At 40.5% G+C, this 21,718-nt stretch overlaps 1 protein-coding gene across 1 annotated transcript in view; it reads left to right on the plus strand.

The window, feature by feature from the left end:
• The window catches only part of Crim1 (cysteine rich transmembrane BMP regulator 1 (chordin-like)), a gene marked incomplete at its 5' end in the record, with an annotated part of 145,127 nt that overhangs the window by 73,328 nt on the left and 50,081 nt on the right, over positions 1–21,718 (plus strand). Inside the window, 2 exons of the mRNA XM_013517514.1 lie at positions 3,433–3,615; positions 6,238–6,435. Of these exons, the coding sequence (XP_013372968.1) occupies positions 3,433–3,615; positions 6,238–6,435 (381 nt within the window). The remainder of the gene's footprint in view (positions 1–3,432; positions 3,616–6,237; positions 6,436–21,718) is intronic.

Raw genomic sequence — 21,718 nt, forward strand, 5'->3', positions numbered from 1 at the left:
AAAATGCAGTGAAAGGTAATATTTCAAACATGAGGGTTACATAATGAGAAGTGATCTGGAGACAAACAGAGGTGCTCATGAAGGAGGTGAATATTACCTTGCCACTTTCCCACCTGATTGAGCAGGATGGATCAATGCAGGAGGGCTTCCTTCAGCTTCGGAGTACTCTACAGTAACTTTATTAAGGCACAAATTACACAGTTCACCAAGTTTTAAGTATATTCACAGTTGTGCTGCTATTGCCATAATTTTAGAATAATTTTCACCCAGAACCTCCTGAAATTCCTCAAACCATTAGCATTCATTTCCCATTTCCCCCAGAAGCCTCAGCTCCAGGAAACCACTAATCTACTTTCTGTCTCTATAGATGTGCCTAGTATGCCTATATGTCATATGTCATATAAATGGAATTTATGTAACTTGTGTAAAGTAAATTATGTATTTCATATAATAGGCTAGTTTCTGGCTTCTTCACTCGGCACAGTATTTTCAAGGTTCATTCCTATTGTAGCGTACCTCCAAATTTAGGCACTATTTATGGCCAAGTAACTTTGCACTGCACGGACACACCACTTTTTGTTTATCTCCGCATCAAGGAATGGACATTGGGTTTCTTTCCTTCTTTGGCTTTTGCAAATAAAGCTTCTTTGAACGTTGTGTGCAGTTTCTGTGTGATATATGTGTTTAATTCCCTGGATAGGTAGCTCAGCGTGGAATAGTGTTGGTATATGAACTGTTCAGTATTTTGAGGACTTACCAAACTGTTCACAACTGTGTTTTCACACCCCCACTCGCCATCTGTGAGAATCCCATTTTCTCCATATCCTCATCAACACCCATTATTACCTGTCTTTTTGATTATAGCCATCCTAGTAGGTGTAGAGTTGTGACTTTGATTTGTGGTCTCCCTCTAGCTGATGAGGTTGAACATCTTTTCGTCTGTTCATTGGCCATTTCTACAAACAGCTGTTCAAATGTTTGCTCATTCTTCAGTTGAGTTGTTTTTACTGTTGAATTATAGTCTTATGAGATATGATTAGAAAATCCTTTCTCCAAATCTGCGGGTTGTGTTTTTTACTTTTTTAGTGATGTCTTTTGAAGCACAAAAATAGATCGAGTCCAGTTTACCTACTGGTGTTACTGTCGTTGTTTATGCTTTTGTTGTCATATCTAAGAAGCCATTACCTATCCTAAGGTCACAGAGATTTCCTCCTGTGTCTTAAGAGTTCTATATCTGTAGCTGTTACATTCAGAGCACACCCCCATGACCCACTGTGTGTGTGTGAGGCAGAGGAGCTTCACCTCCATGTCTCTGTGTGGAGATCCAGTTGCCCTGTCACCATTTATTGAAAAGACTTTTTTTTCCATTCAGTTGTTTTGCCACTCTTGTCAAAAATCAGATGTAGTAGTATGTCTAAACCCTCAACCATTGCACTGTTATATCATTATCCTAGACCTACATTATTTTTATTACTGTAGCATCATATTATATTTTGAAATCAGAAAGTAGGAGTCCTCTAACTTTATTCTTTTTTGTTTGGTTGGTTTTTTTTTTGTTTTTGTTTTTTTGGTTTTTCTCTGGTACGGGGAACCGAACTCACGACCTTGCGCTTGCCAGACAGGTGCTTTGCCGCTGAGCTAAATCCCCAGCCCCTCTAACTTTATTCTTTTGAGGACTGTTTTGGCACCTCTTGGACCCCTTGCATTTCTATACAGGTTTTATTATCAGTTTATCAGTTTTACAAAAGAACCATCTTGGCTTTTGATAAGGATTGCACTGTATATTAGATCACTTTGAGGAATGGTTTCATCTTAATGATTTGTCTTCCAGTGAGGTCTTCTAAATGTTTTGTTATTTTCAGAGTACAAGTTTTACCTTACTTTATAAATTGTGTCTTAAGGATTTTACTCATTTTGATATTGTTGAAAATGGGGTTCTTTCTGCTTCATTTTCTCACTACTCATTGTTATAGAAATATGGGTTTTTTTGAACTACAGCCAAACCCAGCAACCTTGTTGAACTTGTTCATAAGTTCTGATAGGTTTTTAGTGATATATTTAGCATTTTTTATAAACCAGATTATATCACCTGTAACTAGAGACAGTTTTGGTGCTTCCTTTCCAGTGTAGATATCTTTTACATGTTTTTGTTTCCCGATCACCTCAGCTAGAACTTCCATTACCATGATGAAGCACTGACAGCAGATGTCATTGTCTTGTTCTGGATTTTAGAGAGGGAAGCATTTAGTCTTTTTAACATTAAGTATGCAGTTAGCCATGAGTTTTTGTAGATGCTGCTTATCAGGATAAGGAAGTTCCCTTCTAATCCTAACTATGGACCATTTTTATAATGAAAGACTTGGATTCTGTCAACGACTTATTCTCTACCTGTTAAGGTGATGACACGGCTTTTGTCCTATTTTCCATTGATGTGTCATAGTAAATGAATTGGTTTGAGGTTGTTAAGCCAACCTTGCATGCTTGTAATGAATACTAGTTAGTCATGGTATATTATCCTCCTTACCTGTGGCCGAATGTGATCTGCTAGTAATTTCTTTGAGAATTTTACGTTTATATTCAGAAGAGGTAGTGTTCTGTTTTCTTTGAGATGACTTCGTCTATTTGGAGTTATTTTAAAACAAGCAAAATAAGAGATAAGAAATGAACTTGGAGAGTATTTCAGAGCAGAGAAAAATTAAAAGTCATTAGTATCATGCTGAGAGTTCTAAACATGGCATTATGTGTCCCTAGAAGAACATAAGCTTGAGACATGATAGAGCACCAGCTTAGTTAATAGGCTACAGCTTTTGCTTCTGTCATTTGCTAAATGTGTGCTTCTAAGCAAATCAGGTAGGATTTCCTCACTTCTGAACTCAGGGTGAAACTGTAGTATCTACATCAGACTGTTGTTGCTGAGAGTAAATGGGGTAGTGCATGCTGAAGGCCAGGATCTATTAAAATCAAACAGTATTAAACCAGGTAGAAAAAAGAGTTTAGGAGAGAGTACTGGAGGCACAGAACTATCACTGCACAAAAGACCTAACAATTCTTTGAGGGAGAACCAAACCTAACGTGGAAGTAGGACCATCTGAGGTGTAGAGAATGATTTAACAAAACAAGTTTAATCTCTTTATGGCATATATCAGATATATGAGGTCCATTGTCTTAAAGTTTACCTTTAATTGGCAGAAGAGGAAGTCATAGATTTTGCTAAAAGAAATTTCAGTTCCATTTTGTAAACAATAATAATCTGGTTATTTTATTTTATTTTACTTTGCTTTATTGCTTCAGTGAGAAAGTTAGATTAAGTTTAGTGAATTTCCATTAAATTGTAACTTCTGCTATCTGAGAATTTCCTAGAAGCTATTGGAAAAGCAGAAAAGGATACCACTCAAAATTGACTTCAAATATGCCTTGTTTAACTCCTTTCAGAAACAAAGCCAGCCTGCATATTCAACAATGTGGAGTATTATGATGGAGACATGTTTCGAATGGACAACTGTCGATTCTGTCGATGCCAAGGAGGCGTTTCCATCTGCTTCACTGCCCAGTGTGGGGAGCTGAGCTGTGAGAGATACTACGTGCCTGAAGGGGAGTGCTGCCCTGTTTGTGAAGGTAGGAGAAGGTACCAAGTCAAGGTTAAGATGAGAGTACATGGCTCAGAACTTAATGTCAAATGGTCCTCATTCAATATCATTCAAAACTAGAGGAATAGTGAAATATCTTTTTAACAACATTTTTGTCTATCTTTCAGAATGTTAGTGATGCCAGGTAGAGTGTGTGAGAATTCCTCCCTGAGGGAAGCTGCTACAGCTTGGGTGTTGGACAGCTAGTCACCTATTTCCGCAAGTTTATGTGAGGCTTCACAGAGATGCTTTCTGTCTCTCCCCTGCCATTCCATCAGTTCCTTAGCAAGTCCTGGGGCAAAGCTTTGCTTCTCTCTCAAATGGAATTTCCCAGCTGCTCTCCTCAGATTACTCAGAGTAAGATAGGAAGGCCTGGGTCACTAACACCCTCAGCCAGTCAGCTCAAGAGAGGAACCAACCATCCTCTTTAGCAATAGCCACCTCACCCACTTCCAGGTGGGTCAGGACCCTGCTGCTCCTTCTTGAAATCCTGGGTGGTTAGAGTAGGATTGCAGGGTATTGGGACAGTGACACCAGCTCTAGGCCCAGCCAAGTGTGAGGTGTGGTCCTGGACGTCACATGTAACTCTCATGGACTTGTTTTGTCTACATTGCCCACTTCTCTCCAAGAAGTCTTCTCCTCACATCCTCCAGAATACTTTGTCTTCCTGTCTCTGTAGTCAGAAACAGTAAATGTTTCAGAATACCTCTGAATGCCATCCACTGCAGCCTGTCCATTTGAGGGATTAGGAAACAGAACCTCAGCAAAGTAGCTGACTGTGTGAGCTCACAGTGAAGCCAGGAACCATATTCCTGGGCTTGAATAAGCCTGTGGTTTTCTTCTGACCACACAACACTGTTTTCCCTGAAAAGGACGATAATGTCAGACTTTTTGTCACAGATCTTCAGTCCAGAGTCACGTGTGTTTCTTGTGCCTAATCTCTGCACACGAGTGGGAGGTACAGTATCAGGTTTTATATATATATTTAGTTTTCCTCACTTTTAATGTTTGAGCTATATTTACCATGTAATATTGAAGACCTGAAATGTTTGAAGTATGAAAACAACCTCCTAACAGTGAACAGTTGTTCATAATAATGAGTCTTTTTCCTCATTAAAAAATATTTTAGCCATCTCAGGAGAAAAGTAGTTCACTTTTTAGATGTCATCAGATTTTTTTTTTAAATACATCAAAATTTTAACCTTTCCAAAGTAGGTTATCTGGGCATGGATCTGGCTATGTTTCACATGTTTGAATTCAGATTCAGGCTCAAAAGTAGACGTAAAGTGTGTACTGTAACATTTTTTCAGAAAGAATTTGTAAAGCTCAGGTCTATTAGCTACTTATATGTAGCAAATTGCCTCTCTAAAGCTGTGATTACATTATTTTAAATTTTGACCTTCTGGCTTTCTTATGATGCCTTCTTACGTCTCTAGAACAAAAACAAAACTGTCTCCATAACTCTGGATTCTCCTCCCTGCACAGCAGTGCCTGTTTGGTAAAAGCCAGTTTTATGTATTTCATGAAAGAAAATGAAGTAATTTTATCTGGTTGCTCTCACTATAGGGATGCTTGGGGATTTTATATGCAGTGTTTACATTTTTATCCATTGGTTCAGATAATCTTTTTTATAGTAGCTTTGGATAATTCTGTCTCCCAACCTTATTTGTTACTTAGCTGCCCAGTTTATGGGAAGAAAAATGATCTAAGTTCCCAGTCTCCCTCAGGGCACCAGCTGTGACCCAGGGAACTTCGAAACCTGCTTTGTCATGTGCAAGACTATAGCAAGGCCTTGCTCGGACCCCTGTTGTCCACATGGTGCCACAGGTCTATGAAACGCAGTTCAGGAGTCACAGCATTACGCAGGGTTCAGGGACAATGTTCTTTCCACTCGCGGGAGGTAAAACGCAGGTGTGACAGTTTAGTCACACTGTCACAGCCCAGAATGCATCCAGGCACCCACAGCTCTATCCATAAAGCTTCCCAATTTTCTTTCTTTCTTTCTTTCTTTCTTTCTTTCTTTCTTTCTTTCTTTCTTTCTTCCTTTCTTCCTTTCTTCCTTTCTTCCTTTCTTCCTTTCTTCCTTTCTTCCTTTCTTCCTTTCTTCCTTTCTTCCTTTCTTCCTTTCTTTCTTTCTTTCTTTCTTTCTTCTTTCTTTCTTTCTTTCTTTCTTTCTTTCTTTCTTTCTTTCTATTTGTGTGTGTTTGATGCTGGGGACCAGATCGAAGCCTTCATACTGAGCCTACATCCCCAGCTCTTTTTGTATTTCTTATTTTGAGACAGGGTCTCACTAAGTCACTGAGTTGGCCAGGCTGGGCTTATACTTGTGATCCTCCTGCATCAGCCTCCACATGTGCTGGGATTACAGTGATAACACCTGGTTTCTCGGTTGCAGCTTCTCCCTGAGGACAGTGTTCAGAGGAGAAAACATATATTGAGGATGGCAGCTGTGCTTCCATGCATTTTAGGGCCCCTTGTAACTCTCAGCTTTTGTTGATCACAAGTGGAATAGAATTGTTGATGAATGAAACCTGGGAAAAATGTCTCGATACAGACAGAGAAGAGGTTTAGAAAGTGCTCAGTCTTACTCTGAACTTGTATTTTGATTTAGATCCGGTGTATCCTTTTAACAATCCTGCCGGCTGCTATGCCAATGGCCAGATCCGAGCCCATGGAGACCGGTGGCGGGAAGACGACTGCACGTTCTGCCAGTGCATCAATGGAGAGCCCCACTGTGTGGCCACAGCCTGCGGGCAGAGCTGCATGCACCCCGTGAAGGTGCCCGGGGAGTGTTGCCCCGTGTGCGAAGGTAAGCTGCTGATTCTAATGAGTCTGGCGAGAGTCTCCTGTCTGAGAAATTTCCACCAGCGTGTTCTTGTTTGTTTTTTTATTTACTCAGACATAATGTCTGCTTCATGCTGTTACTGGTTGCAGATGAATTTATTATGCATCTCAGACTCATCATTTTGAGGAAGTGTAAATTTAAAATGAGAATAGAGTGGTTTTTATTTTACCGTGCACATGTGCTTATCTGTCTACACTATAAGGATACATACATTTTAGGGGCCGGGGATATAGCTCAGTGGCAGAGCACCTGCCTGGCAAGCACAAGGTCATGAGTTCAATTCCTAGTAACCCCCAAAGCATATATACATTTTAATTCAGTTCACTGTAAACCTAATTACCATTCAAAGGTCAACACAAAAAATAAAATTGGAAATAAGATTCATGACTAAAACATAGCTTGTTCAACTTGTGAGTTTCTACTACCCAAGAGTTTTGATGGAGAGAAAAATGAACAGCACCATTGAAGGCAGTTGCACTGCTAATGCCTCATTCTGTGCATCCTTTCCACTTCTGGTACTATGAAGGCCGTGGCTTCAAGTTTTGCTAAGGCTTTACTTAGGTCTTGGTTACCTACATTCGCTCCATCTCGTCCTGTTCCAGTGGAGAGATGTCCTGGACCTGTTTTTCTGTCTTAGCTGCTATTCCAGCTCATTTCGTGAACCCTGGGAGTAGTCTTCACACACTTACTCCTGTTGGTCCTAATCTTCTGTCCAGTGCAGACAAGAGGTTGAATATTTATACTAACAGAGTATCTGTCCTTGAGAAGCACCTTTGCATAGTAAAATGAACTAAGGTGAGTCAAAAAGTTAATCCACTTTGGGGATGGATCTTCATAGAATTTTTAAAAACAGATGAAGAAGCTGGGAAGTTTTTCCAGGAGGTCAGCTAAGTAGAGTAAATCTTCTAGGTATCAAGAAGTCACTTGTGTCCAGCTAAATTTTAGGAAGTTTAAACTTTGAGTTTGCTGACAAGTTTCTTTAGCTGTTGTGGGGTTAGGCTTTTTAAACACCTTAAAAACTGGGTAAATGTGCCGCTTGGAGGATGCCAGCGCTGTGGACATTGCCAGTTCTCTCAGCAGCACTGTCCTCGGGGTGCACTGCCACACTCTAAGCTTTTGGAGCTTCCAAGTGATCAGTGTTGTGGAAACAGCCTGCCCCGGGCGCACGTTCCTCTGTCCCCTAAAGTCAGTGTTCCAGTGCTGGAGAAAGGCGTACATAGAAGTAGGTGTCATACAGTTGGTGTTACAGAAAAGGGCACCTCACTGACGCTGATAGAGGTGGGAACACCTGTCTGTAAGAGTTAAGAATATTCCATTATCAGCTTGAAATATTTAAGAATGAAGGTGTGGGTGATACTGTAAGAAAAGTTTAAAAATATAATAGTGTATAATCCAGTGAGCACTGCTCTTTAACCTCGTGGGTCTTGATCAGTTTAAAATAGGACTTTAAAAGCTTGTTAAAAAAAAAAAAAAAACAGTGCCTAAGGGCCGGGGATGTAGCTTAGCAGCACAGCATCTGCCCTGCAAGCACGAGGTCATGAGTTCGATTCCCGGTACCAAAAAAACGTAGTGCCTTTCCTACCATAGTAAATGAAAGAAAAGCAAACAGACAGCTCCTTTCACGTGCATCCTTTACATTCATTAGCGTGTATATTGTAAGTAGAGAAAGTAAGCCTTGGTGACTAGCAATACGTATGTATAGATGAGATCCAGTTATGCTGACCTCATGTAGATGTTTGGATAGGGAATGTTAGCTTGGTCACTTACTTTTTGGATTCTGCAGTATCTGCCCAGAATTGTAATCTGATCTTTCACTATCTGAGAAAAGAGTTACAGTTTGGGTGAGCTACTAATTCCAAAAAATTGATAAAGCACCTCCTGCAGTCCAGAAGACACAAAGATAAATAACCGATATTCTTCACTTCGGAGAACATATTTAGGCTCAATTTTAAAGTGAGCAAGGAAAAAAGGAATATTCGCGTGGGGTGCTGTGGGCTAAGTGCTTTATGTACCCAGTTTCTTTTAACCATCACCATAACACTGTGCCAAAACCTCATCATCCCATTTTAGAAATTTAAAAATTAAGCTTTAGAGAGATTTAGAGAATTTCCCTTCAGTTGCCCTTGTGTCACACAGCCAGGATCAACTGAAGTTTTCTGGGTACGGCGGCATTTTTCTTCTGTCTCCCTGCTCCCAGTGCTACCCAGTGTACTTGTGCCGTCTGTCTCTCCTTCCCTTCTTGGCCTGTCTTCACCTCTGGCTGTTGGCTCTGCATTAGGAGATGAGTAGTGTGGCAGGGGAGAAAGTCACAAGGCGTCTGAGAGCTACTCCGGGTGCTGTGGAGGCGATGCCCCGCCTGCCCTGCCAGTAGGCAGGCCTCGGGAAGAACGACTCTGCCAGCTGCAGGAGCTCACTTCTTCCGCCTCCTGCCCTGGCAGCCCTCTGCCTTGATAGACCGCATCTCTGTCATTTCCACCGTAAGGTTCTACTAGTACCCTTTCTTCTCTCTCTCTTTTATGCCTTGCCACTTTACTTCTTCTCCTAAAACTTTTCAGAAGAATCTATTTTCTAGTTCTTCGAGAATGAATTTATTTTGCATTGCGTATTTTTGGTTTTTTTTTTTTTCTAATCGAGCAGTGAGTTTTAGCTTAGATTGTATTTGCTCTCCACCAACTGTCATTTTAAAATGAGTAAGGACAGAAAGATTCTTTGGTATGGAATCAAAAAACAGTGCACAGTTTAAGGTGATGCTAAAAGGTATTATTAAGTTATTTATTAGTGATGATAAATTTACAAAATAATACAAAGTGAATGGTTCTTGCTTTGTAGAATCTAAGAACTCTGGAACCATTTGGAAACACTTCTCAGCAGTCATTTGCTAGTATATGTTAAAACAATTACAAGTGATTTTAGACTATCAAGAAGATCGTATGAATGGAAAAAAAGGTGTTAATGTATAATAAGCAGTCCACCAAAAGCAGTTAAGACACACAGTAAATTCGTCCACACACAGTTACATAACAGGTGTTGGCCCTTACTCTATCAGCTATGTCTCAAGATACATAAAGCCTGAAATTGGAGGAAAGGAGCCCACACTAGGGTTGTGGTTGTAGATTCTTTCTAAATAAATTACTGCATCTCCAAATATGGCCTGTTAGATGCTACTGGGAGGAAGAAAGTAATCGTGGCTGTCATTGTTACTGAAGCTACATACCTTCCAAGTGACAGCATAATGTGCCTGGCCACTCCCAGAGGACTGGGGGCCCTTAAAGACAAGGCTGTTACTTGACAACTAACTTGATTCACAAGTACCTAAGTGCTTTTTAAGTTGGCACTTAAGTACTCTCATGATGAAGTCTTAGCAAGTTATTGTCAACACCTAACCCAGGTATACAGATAAGCCATTCCGGTCTGTCCATCTGTAGCTGGTTATGGTCTCATATTTTGGTTTGCTGCCTTTTCTTTATATCTCCTTTTATTCATTAGTCTCATTTTTATTTTCAGACCTTTGTAAAAAGCAAGAGTGGAAATGTAACGGGAGAGCATATGAAGTAATATGATTTAAGTGTACACATGACTTTACCTTTTTTTGGTATTTCTTTTTTATTTTAAAAAAAGCAATGGTATAAAATTAGGAGAGCAATAGTGTTCAATACATTGTGCATTGTTATTGTCAAAGTAGTTGCGCGTAATACAGGATATAGACATGAAAAACCAATCAGGCGGTGTAGGCATGTACCTTTCCTTTCAGTGAGCTAGTAGCAATTAGTAGTGTATCTGTCTTAACTTTTATGGTGTGTGTGTGGTGGGGGTTGCCTTCACCCTTCCTTCTGTTCTCCTTTATCTTTTTAAAAACTGACATAGACAAGGGAGAGACAGCAGAATTACATCTTCATGCCCATCTGGCATCATTTGTGTCGCCATCTTTGTAACTCTCAGTGAGAGTAGCTAACATTTCTCACACTTACTGTGTGCCAGGCCTGAGCGCCATAAGTCTTAAGCTCCTTTGATCCCCACAGCATCCTTCCAGGATGGTTGCTCGTACCCCAGTGGGACTTGCAGCAGGGTGTATAGTTCAGAAGTGACAGCAGAGCTCTGGAGCCCAAGCTCTGGACCCTAAATGTGAACTGTCTCTGAGACACATGATGCACTGCATCCCAGAATCTGCCTGTAAGCAGATGTTCAAAGCTTCACAGATAAATGAATGAGGGCTGAAGGGAAGAAGAGGCAGAATGGAGTAGGAAACCTAACCCAGAGGTGCACATAAGGTAATATATATGATTACCTTACCCGAAGCCTGAAAAACCATTAGCAGTTTGGACGCTGGATCAGTTGAGGAAAGAATAACGTTAGGGTATGTGTGTATTTGCGAATAGGAAGCAGAATGTATCGTGTTTTGGCCATCCAGTGGGCCCGCGTGTCTCCAGGTCACTTAGACCCATGCACTTCCCAGGGACTGTTCTCCCTTCCCGGAGCACTCGCCTCTTTCCCTCTTCCAGTGGCACCAGCTTGATCGTGGCCCTTCCAAGACTGCTGTGAAATCTTCAGTCTCTTTTCTTGACTTATCCCTTCAGATCCAGAATCACAGAATTTCAGGGGCCTCCCTCAACTGTAAATGCTCACTGCCCCTTAATTGTCTTTAAGACTTGCCTCGTGTGTGTGTGTGTGTGTGTGTGTGTGTGTGTGTGTGTGTACCATTGCAATATTTCAGTTACACAGGCAAGAACATTTTTAATTCCATAGGTATTTAGAGTAATATGCTAATTTCTCCCCAATATTATCACATATAAGTGCTTCTGTGAAGTAGTTAATGTCAGAGGGACCTTGAACATAGAATGCATTTCCATTAAAAATTTGATAATTGAAGGTAAGACATTGGGGAAGGAAATTTGACAGTGACACGTATGTGACTTACAAGGGACATGGACAGCTAATGGGCCAACTTCGTTGCAACTACTGGTGCCCGAGTTAAGCATTTCACCATGATTTAGTGTGTTCCTGTTAGACCCAACCTGCTATGGCTGGGCCCTGCCCAGGTGACTGCTGTGAGTTGAGTGTTCTCTGGCTAGGTCATGAGCAGAGCATCCTGCAAGGGGAGGAGCCGATGATTTTGGTCACCTTGGAGATTTGGGGAGAATATCATTTTCAAGTGCTAGGAACAGCTCAGGTAATATTTAAAAGAGCATTCAAAAGTATATTCAGGTTCCCAGTAAATAAATTCTATGCTTATAGTTGGGTGAATGATGAGTCTCCTTTATTCTGTTTGTTTCTCTGACACTAAAAGAAAATTTATTTTCTGTCTCAAACAAGATGTCAAAATTCTTTGTAGCTTTTCAAGGGGAGGTGATGGGCATGTGAGGGTCCATCATATTATTTTACTTTTGTATTTCTAGAACTCTCTAAAGCAGTGTTATTTGCCACGCTATTGTCTGGTACTAAGCTGAGTTTCAGGAAGGCCTAATAATTTTATTTACCTGGATTTAACCATTTCTTAATGTAAAAGAATAAGAAATTCACCTGTGGGCCATGTGTGGTGGCACATATCTATAATCCCAGCACGCAAGAGGCTGAGGCAGGAGGATCACTGTAAGTTCAAAATCAGCCTGACTATATAGCAAGACCCTGTCTCAAACAAGAAAAGAAAAGAAAAATTCACCATGCATGGATTCTTCCTAATTCGCTGGATTTAGAAAGGAAGGTAACAGCCTAAAAATCCCCTGTGCCACAGCCACTTGGCTTTCTTGACTCTCTTTCTGACTTGGAGAATCCTGGTCCCACTTGGGCCAGTATTGAAGATGAGATGTTAGGCAGGTCTTGATCGGTGTGTATTTAGGAAGCGGCTTTACCATCAGCTCACCCAAGGAATTGCATGCCGTGCTCCTTTACGTGGGAGACATCTGTGAGATGTCACTTGGAGTCCTTAGTCCTAGGTTCATACAAGCGTTGTACTGTTTTGTGTGAATGTTGCTGTAATTCGAATCAAGCTGCTCTTCAACTAAGAGTTCCACTGGGCTGCCAGAAAAGTCTGTACCAGGCACATATCTGGGTGGGAATTCCTTGAAATAAGAAAAAATGTTTCCAGCCCTACCCATAATGCTTCCTCACAGAACAGTATCTGAAATGATTAAGTTACTGCTTCTGTGGCAAGGAGTCAAGCATAGTTTGGCTGACCCCACGGAGGCAGTGAAGTCAAAGATGCCACAGGGTCACTTGTTATTAACATTCTGGTACAGAACACGGATCAAAACTCGAGTTTATGGGTGGTAGTGCTCCAACGCCATACACTATGCTATTATTAGTAAGCCAAGAATAATAAAATATTCGTAATATCCTAAAGACTGTTAGGCATGCTGTTTCATCCTTTAACTCTAAATGTCCTGGAAACTAGTTCCATAAATGGAAATTAAAATATAACAGTCTGTTTTCTGGATGTCCAAATAAGGTTATATGTTGGGTAACAAATGCATAGCAGATGACCACATGTTAAGCTTACGTCTTTAAGCTAAGCATCAGAAATTTTTCAGTGATGAATTTTGTAATATTTTTATTATTCTCTAATCATTTAAAATATCTTCTGATATTTAAAATAACATTGGGCTGTAGATAAGATGAATGTAACAGACATTCCCATCTGACCTCAGAGTATCACTTTCAAGATTGTATGGTTTTCAAGCTACACAGAAATACACCATGTCCATTCCATGCGAGCGGCTTTCTTTAGTTGTCCAGCCCATCGCTTACGTTAGTAGCTAAACAGGCGTGAAGACAAGCGTTCCAGAAGTGCTTGTTTTCGCTTACGCTCAGGAGTTCTACAGCTGCTGCTGCTGGTTCTTCAGGGCTGCTGTGTCTTTGCCTGTCTCACTGTCTGCTTGATTTTCGGTGAAACCTCCAGGCTGACCGAAGTTTTACAAATAAAAATTAAAGTTGTCATTAAACTCTTCCCATAAGGATGATCAAACTGCTTAATGCATTAACTGTTCGGCATGGCTCAGAACTGATTCTGAAACACTTGCAGAAAGTCCTCTGCCCCTGAGTGTGCAGAGTGGCAGGTGGGGGTAGGTTACTCTTTATTTCCCCTGCCATCGACCTCATTCCTAAAGTGGCTTCATTGCTGGGAGTCTCATGATTTTTCTATGAAGATAATAATTGCATCTAATAGATCAGACCGAGGCCTGCTAATTTTCATCTAATCAACAGAGGCAGGAAAACATAGTCTGGAATGCTAAGTATGTGAATGAAAAATATTTAGTCATTCTTGAAATGATAGGAATGTTTTTCCAACAAGCTTAAATAAACACAATCTCTTTTGAGACTATGTTAAACTTTTTTGGATAAGAGACAACTCTTAAGCAACCAAACAGAAGTTAATGAAGGTTATTAAGAGATATGCCCTTCAGAAAAGGCTTGCAGGCTTTGAAAAGAAAGATTCCATCTTCTACAGAATAGCCATTGATAAGTAGCTAATCAGGTTTACTTTTTGCTTTTGTCGGTCTAGGAAGATTTAACATTTTAATTAGTAATCATAGTTTCCAACTCTGAAGAGGTGCTCTGCTTTGCCTAACTTTGGCTGTATGCACCCATCTTACTTTAAAATCCTCTTCATTTCCTTTCACTGCCTGTCACAGCTCTGAAGGAATGGACTGATGTGGACCTGCTTGTATGTAAAGTACCTGCTGGCACTTTTCCTGTGGAGCATGTTTGTTTTTTCCCACCAATACTACAAGGTCTGACTACAAAATGAAATTATTTTTAAACATATCAAGATTTACATACTCAGGTGAAGTGTTTCTTCTTTCAAAATAGTGCTAAGGAAAAACAGTACATGTATTCCACAGATGCAGTCCTTCAGAATACTTTGGTGCTTCTCTTTTGAAGCTAACTTTAGAGCTCACAGCAATCCTCAGAGTATCTTCAGTTTTGTCAACCCCTAACTTTGAAAGTTTTTTAACCTGTAGGAAATAACCAAAGTCATTCATATCTTAAGTCTGGTGAAAGAGGTTTGTAATCAAGCTGGACGAAAGTGTTCAGAAAAAGCAAAAAGTGACAGGAAAAGAAAAGCACTTTGTCTTCTGTGACATAGTAATTTGCCCTGAAAACAACTCTGAAGGCAAGTTTCAAATAGAAATTTAACACAACCACCATTTTTGTCACACACTTATAGTCTCCAGAGTGAGTACTCCTATCAATAACACTTATTTGTTAGTGTAACTCCTGGTGTGTTTATTTTAAAAAGAAATTCACCAATTACATAGTTCTTTTATGACCTCTAAACCCTAAAGGCATTCATTGAGATGGTCCAACTGCAACAGTTTTGCGAAATGGCTGGTATTCCGTTCAGGCCAACACATTTTCAAATAAATTAGATTGAAATAACTTGCCCAACAAATAACTCTTAAAATAGGTGATGATTCAATAAAATTTATTTTTAATATTTTCATTTATTTTTAATATTTACAGAGTTAATTCTGTAACTGTGCTTCTGACTGTACCATTTCAAGCCCTTTCATGGCACAGTCTTCTATGTATCATCTAAGAAAACAATTTCACCTTGTTTAGTACATGAGCGTTACTAGCATTGGAGGTAATCAACAGTCCCAGAGAGTCATTGTTGAGGCCCTATTGCAACTCTTTTCACTGCTGTATATGTGTTTACTGCAGATAAAATGCCATGCAAGTGTAGAAAATGTCTGCTGCAGTCTTATTGTAAAATGAGGACAGATTGAAGGAAAAGGAATGTCTCTTAGAGGATTCGCCTTGCCCATGTGAAGATGTCCCCACCACTGAGTCTGTGGGAGCAGCGTCGTTCCCGTATCTCAGCCTCTCAGTCTGAGACCCTCGAATGCTCACTACCTCCACCCGTGTGTAGATGGGCAAGTCTGCCACAGGGCACTCAGCAGTGCCAGATCCTGTCCACACAGCAGACGGTCAGTCTGATTTAATTTGATAGGGGATAATAATACTGAGCATTTAGCATGTTTTTGAAGTTTGGCAGAAGTCGTGGAACATAGAGAAGTCTGTTTTAGACTTGAGTCTGCGTTACTCGTGGTTCAACCAGATTTTTATTTACTGTTTACATCGGTAGGTTACCTGTCCACACATCAGTGGATTTTACTTTCTGAGAGATTAGCTGGATTTATCAGAGTTGTTCGAAACAGCCTAGTTCAAGTACCCAGACCACTTGAGTCCACAGACTCTCAGTGCCAGCTGCCCATTGGAAATAATTGGCATCAAGGCTTCCGCTCTGTCATGCATTAGAGGGAAGCACAGCCAAGACTCTCAAGAAAAACCAGTACTTGGTTACTGTGGACTTCTAGGAGTCATGGAGCATTCTGGGTCTGTTTTTCACACTGGCTGCTGGAGCAGACTTAGAGGTCCCAGCCAGACCTCATCCATGCGTTCCGTGTGCTGGTCTCAACCCTGGCTACAGCGTGTTCTCTTCTACTGAAGTTGCACATGTGTACTTTTTAAGAGTATATGTTCATAGCTGGAGTCTGCCTTTTCTCTATTGTAGAATCAGATGAGGTCTGTTTACATAGTAGTTTGTTTATTCAGTGCCCACTGTGGGCCTGGGCTGGGCCTTGGTGGTAGTGGGGCCATCAGGGGGAAGGCTGGAGAACGTGCTCTTCTTTACGCCAAACGAACACAGCTATTGCTTTTCATATCGGCTAACTTGTAAAACAATCCAGGGAGTCTGTATTTTGCTAATGAAGCTAAAACACACTCAGGAGATAAGCTCTCAGTATTGGTTGCCCTGTATTGAGAGGGATCAGCAGTCTCTGATCTTTTCAAAACCATAGCCTTGTCATCCTTCCTGGAAACCAAGATATTTTTTGTCCCCAAGTTGTAAAAAGATTCCACAGAGGTAAATTTAATTGGGAATAGGAGTCTAATTAAATTGCCCGAGTTGTGGGACAGAGAAAGAGAACACTATTCTTGAGTGAAGGGCACCAAATATTATCATTATGAAAGTATAAATTGAACTTTTCTCTTACTGTGGACATTCGTTTGAAATCACTGGCCTGCTGAAACTAAGATTTGCTGATAAAAGATAGTTTTTAAGTAAGGGTCTCCTGTATCTTCTTTTAACTTGAGAATGGCAGAACTGCTGGCAGAGATACTAAAATGGTATAAATGATACTAGGGTAAGTTTGCCCTTGTCCCTAAAGATCTAGCAAGGCCTCCCTCCTGAGAGAGGAAGAGCAGGTCAGCCAGGCACACAGAGTCATTGTTCCAGCTCACATTGGATGAGCTGATGACTAAGAGATTTCTGCTCTCTTGGAGACACCATAGACATAGTCAGAATGTGAAACAATGATCTCAGACTGCTACTCAGCAAAGGTGAAAGGCGCCACTGGCTGGTCACTAATATGCTCCAAAGCCTACCAGACCATATGAAACAACATCACAGACTGCCCCACAGCGCAAATGCTTTTCACGTTTTCAGTGGAGATAGAAAATGATGCTTAAGTTACAATGGGCAGGGTTCAGAATGCTGAACTTAATGTCATACCATTTCAAAGCTGCACATTGGAGGTCTGTAAAAGGACTTACTATAACTCATTAATTAGCCATTATCTGAGAGAGGTTCTGGTTCTGAGCAGGCAGTATTGTCATTACAACAATCATTATAACAACAGTGTAACCTTTAGGGTTGGTGTTCGCTTTACAGCCTTCTCTGAGCCTTACAGGAATGCTCTGAGGTAGGAATTATGATTTCCATTTATGGAAGCCCAGAGAAGTTGGTCATCACATACCAGGTAATGCAGTCAAGACTCGAGCTAACAGTGTGCCTCCAAATCTGTGGCCTCAGCATTGCTTTTCTGCAGGAGAGAGGAGGTGAAGAAATAAGGTGGGGAACATGGAAGGCTTCGATCGTTGTGGCGCAGGTTCAAACGCCGTTCTTGTTCCTGGCTCTGTTTTCATTGTTGAGACCGTTACTGTTGTTTTGACCTCTGTGCCCTCGCAGTTGATCCCCAGTGCTTTTCCTGAACCTCTGCCTAGAATTTTGACCTTGATGCTTGACCTGTGAGAAGGCTGGCTGTTTCCTGCTTCCATTTGTCGGTGGCCGCCTCCTTCCCCCGCACAGGACCGTTGCTCTGCCGAGCGCCCACCCTCTGTCTTCTCTGCCTTGTCTTCTGCCTGGCGTTGTTCACATCCAGCCAGGCTCCCATCGACTGAGTCAAATCAAAGGGCTGCTCAGCCCTGCCCTGTGCCAGGGTCTGCAGTACTGTCACCGGCACTTGCCCATTCTGGCCTGCACTCCCGTCTTTTCTTCTTCTGATTCCTGCCAGTCTTTGCTTAATTGTGCAGGAAATTTGCCGAGCAGTTGGTGAAAGGGCCCATGCTTCCCCCAGAACAAGATGAGCACCTTAGTTGGATGAGCACCCTGCTGTTTTCAGGGCTATTTTCATAAATTTCTTTTTTCATTTGGGATCATCAAGGAAAGGGATAGTCCCAGAAGTGAATTCTGCGAACAATTCAAATGTGGAGTGCCGGACATTAAAGAATTTTGAGAAGAGGCCTTCTGCAGTGCTCTTCCATGCATTCTTAAGCTAAAGATAGAGATCATATTTTAGCTCATTGCAGGAATCTCCGTTTTATTGCTGAGGTTTTCATTTTGAATTACTTGGATTTAGGGGATTTTCTTGCATTCTCACTGTAGCAAACATACCAAGTTGACAACAGGTCTAGCTTCGCCCTCAGTAGAGCTCACTGGTGGCGTACCCTTCTGCATGCGGGGCCACTGCAGTGACGAGAGTCTAGGGACTTCCTGTCGGATCCTCCAGATTGAGGGAAATCAGATACCCAAGGAAAAAAGAATGTAAGAAAAGATATAAGACAAATACAAAATACCTAAATTATTCTTGGAATCCAGTCATTGTATGAGTTGTCTCAAACTGAATTCCTGGAAAAAGATAATCCCACTTTATATAACAATTTTTAAATTTATCTTTTGTGGTCATTTAATATTCTTATAATCATACTACTGTCTTTTCTTATTAAATATGAGATTGGTAAAGGAAGAAAAATACATCTGACAGCCAAGATTCCTAAGAAAATCATACAAAGTTAATAAATAGGTCTAAAATAAATATATGATTATTTCTTTATCTGACCACAAACTAATACAAATCTTGGGAACATTTTCACACCATTTTAAAATAAAACGAAGAGAAGTACTGCAGAACTTACAAGGCTGTAGGTGTTGTTATGAGAAGTATATACAAAGAAAAAAGGATAACTAAATGTGTAGTAGTTGAAAGAATTTGGAAATTCCAACTACATATTTTTTTTTTCCATGACTTAATGAGACTTCCTTAAGTACACATTTATACCCCATGCAAATTCCCACTTCCAGATTAGGGAATTTTGGTATCCTCAACTTTTTCATTAATAGAGTTTTCTCTATAGCATCATTTTTGAGAACTTGATCTTCACTAGGCTTTTCTTCCCAGGCTCAATTATGTGGACAAGTTGGTGATTTATTTGAATGGTGTTCTGTCTAGTTAGGGGTCACATTTAAAAAGCAGCTGTGGTAACAGAATGACTTATGAAGATACAGTGGAACAGATAAGCTATCTCCTTCATTCTGACTTGGCCAGCCTTATCTCCAGTTTTATGGCCCTGAATAGGCTACCATTTACTGGCAGGGGTGCAGGAGGCCTGATATATTTAGCCATTGAACTGCCGTATAAAGTGAATAAAGCTTTGGAATTTTCCCACTCATTGGATATTCACATGGCTTAACCCAGTCCAGCCAAAAGGAAAACACAACTTAGGAAAGAGTGTGCCCAAATTAAGTCTGCAAAGAGAACATAATAGTTCATTCTTGTCTCTCACAATCAAATGAGTAGGCTTGGGAATTTACAGTGAGGAGCTATGTAAAACATGCAGAGCATTGCTGAAGCCCAAGAGGAGAAGCAGTAAATGAGAGACAGATATGAATTAGCTTCATTTGTTTTACTGCGCCTACTTGAAACTTATCTCACTTTTAAAAGTACTTTTTCTAGAAATTTGCCCATAGTGAGGTTTTTATAGAATGACTTCCTCTGTAGGGACGTGTGATAGGGATGTGTAGCAGTCAAGGTTGCCCACACCAAGCCACCAACCCCGCCACTCACCCAGGACCCAGGCCCAGAGGCGGCACCTCCAGATGCACTGGGAACCAGAACCAGTGACCTGGGGTGCAGCAGTGCTACAGCTGCCCCGTGAGGGCTGTCCCTGGATGTCTTCCACAGTTGTGCTCTCCAGAATCACACACCCGTGCACAGAAGCTGCTAACTGGCTGTGGCTTCCCGGGGCTGCTAATCAGGAAGAGTGCTTCACTCCTTCCTCAATGGCAATAGTTAGTGTTGTTTATGGGAGAGAACTAACTCCTACTAGTGAAGGTGTGAGAAGGACCTTGTATGGATTCATTCAAAACCAGAAGCTAAGTAGTCATACAGATTCGACACTAAGCTACAAGCGTCTGTGAATATTTTTATTTAAGCTGCATAAACATGGAACATAAATACCAGTGATCTTATCAACTGTTTTAGAGGCAAGTGAAAATAATTATTTTATAGTTTAATATAGTTGGGTCAAAATATATTCTTTTTCTGTTCTTCCAAAGTCATTGAGTTATATGATGTAATAATAAGACTATTATGAAACTTTAAATTAGCATCTTAAAAGGTTGAATTTGAATTCTATCTTCCTACTTCCCTGCTACTTTTGGGAGAATTCTCCATAAAATAGCAAAAAGCAAGAAAGCAGAGAGCTTAGATTTGCTTGACAGTTAGCACCTGCATAATCAGATCCATGTTATTTTGTGATCTATTGCTGTGGCCTGGGAGTTAGAAGCATGATTTTCATTTTAACTTTGTATTCTTGATCAAATTAATTATGATCACAGCACCTTAATTTCCCAGTTGAGTAGAGAAAATTGCTTTAGGAAATATTTAGACATCAATCTAAAATACCAACATTGTTTTTCAGAAACTTAGTAGTGTCTGAGGCTCTCTAATTCTTGAAAAATATCAACATTTTCTTAAAAATATTTTTATTGCTAAGGAGTTTGTTGGGCTCCCTACGACATGAAAAAGAAACCTAAATATTAAATATATATATAAAAGACCAACATGTTAAGTTTATGTTACTGCATATTACAAGAGATTTCCTTCCAGACTTTTGTGCTCTAAGACTTGGGATGAAAATTGGTGGCTAAACATCCATATTCCTAACACAATCCCAGCAGTTGTAAAAATGGCTCTTCTTGGCAGTGTATGTTGCTAGAAGAGTCTAAGATTCATTGAAGAAAACAGCAGTAATGATTCCCATTCAGATGCAGAGTAGGAAACCGAAAACTGGATGTAGATATAACAAACACCCATTTTTGTTCTTTATTGCTTCTAGGCTCAGAAACTATTTCTAGAATTCTTCTCCACAAAGAAGCTGTTCCAGGGTTCCCTTTAGAAATAGTTGTAGCCAAAGACAATGAGTTCCTGCTGTTTCAAGCCTTCTTCCTTTGGAGGACATTAAGGTATTTCTTCAATTCCTCAGCTGATTCAATACAAGATGAGATGGAATTTCAGGGTGATCCTGTAAGAACTACTTGATTGAATTTTCCCTCGGCCAAGCCCCACCTTGTGCAAGCATTTCCTCATTCTCCCAAACAAGGACATCCTAAACCATTTTTTTCCTTTGAAAAAGATTTGCTGAAACGTCTCCCTACCCAGCCAGTTTAAAGGGGCCAGTTTTCTTCGCTGCGCAGCAGGCCTCATGTACAGTGATGTCTCTAGAAGTTTTAGCAGGACCTTTGTTCAGCCAGACTCTGGCCACCAAGCTTGCCAAGGACAGAGGGTTGCCATCATCTTTCTACAAAGGCATGCGCTCCCTGGCTCATGATTCTAACACCATACACCCATGTAGTAATACAGGAGCACAGACGTGCAGGATTTAAATGAGAATCTTCTGGTCTGTGGACATTAGATATTTTCCATAAGCAAAGCGCTGTTCCATAGACTGGAGAAAAGTGTGGACTGACAGCCTTTATTCCTGACAAACAAATTCCACAATGCTGTAACTTAGAGACAAGCACAATGCATGTTTTACATATTTCCCTAATGTGTTCTCAGTGCACAAGCATGCTGTGATGCTATGATTCTAGATTCTTTAAAATCACCTCTTTTCCCACTGAGAATTTCTTTGGATTAAAAATCTATGTTTAGAAAATGCAACTATCTTTGTTTATTATCGTTTCAGGACT

The sequence above is a fragment of the Chinchilla lanigera genome, unplaced genomic scaffold (genome assembly GCF_000276665.1).
Source record: "Chinchilla lanigera isolate Chin_1 unplaced genomic scaffold, ChiLan1.0 scaffold00040, whole genome shotgun sequence".
Lineage (NCBI taxonomy): Eukaryota > Metazoa > Chordata > Mammalia > Rodentia > Chinchillidae > Chinchilla > Chinchilla lanigera.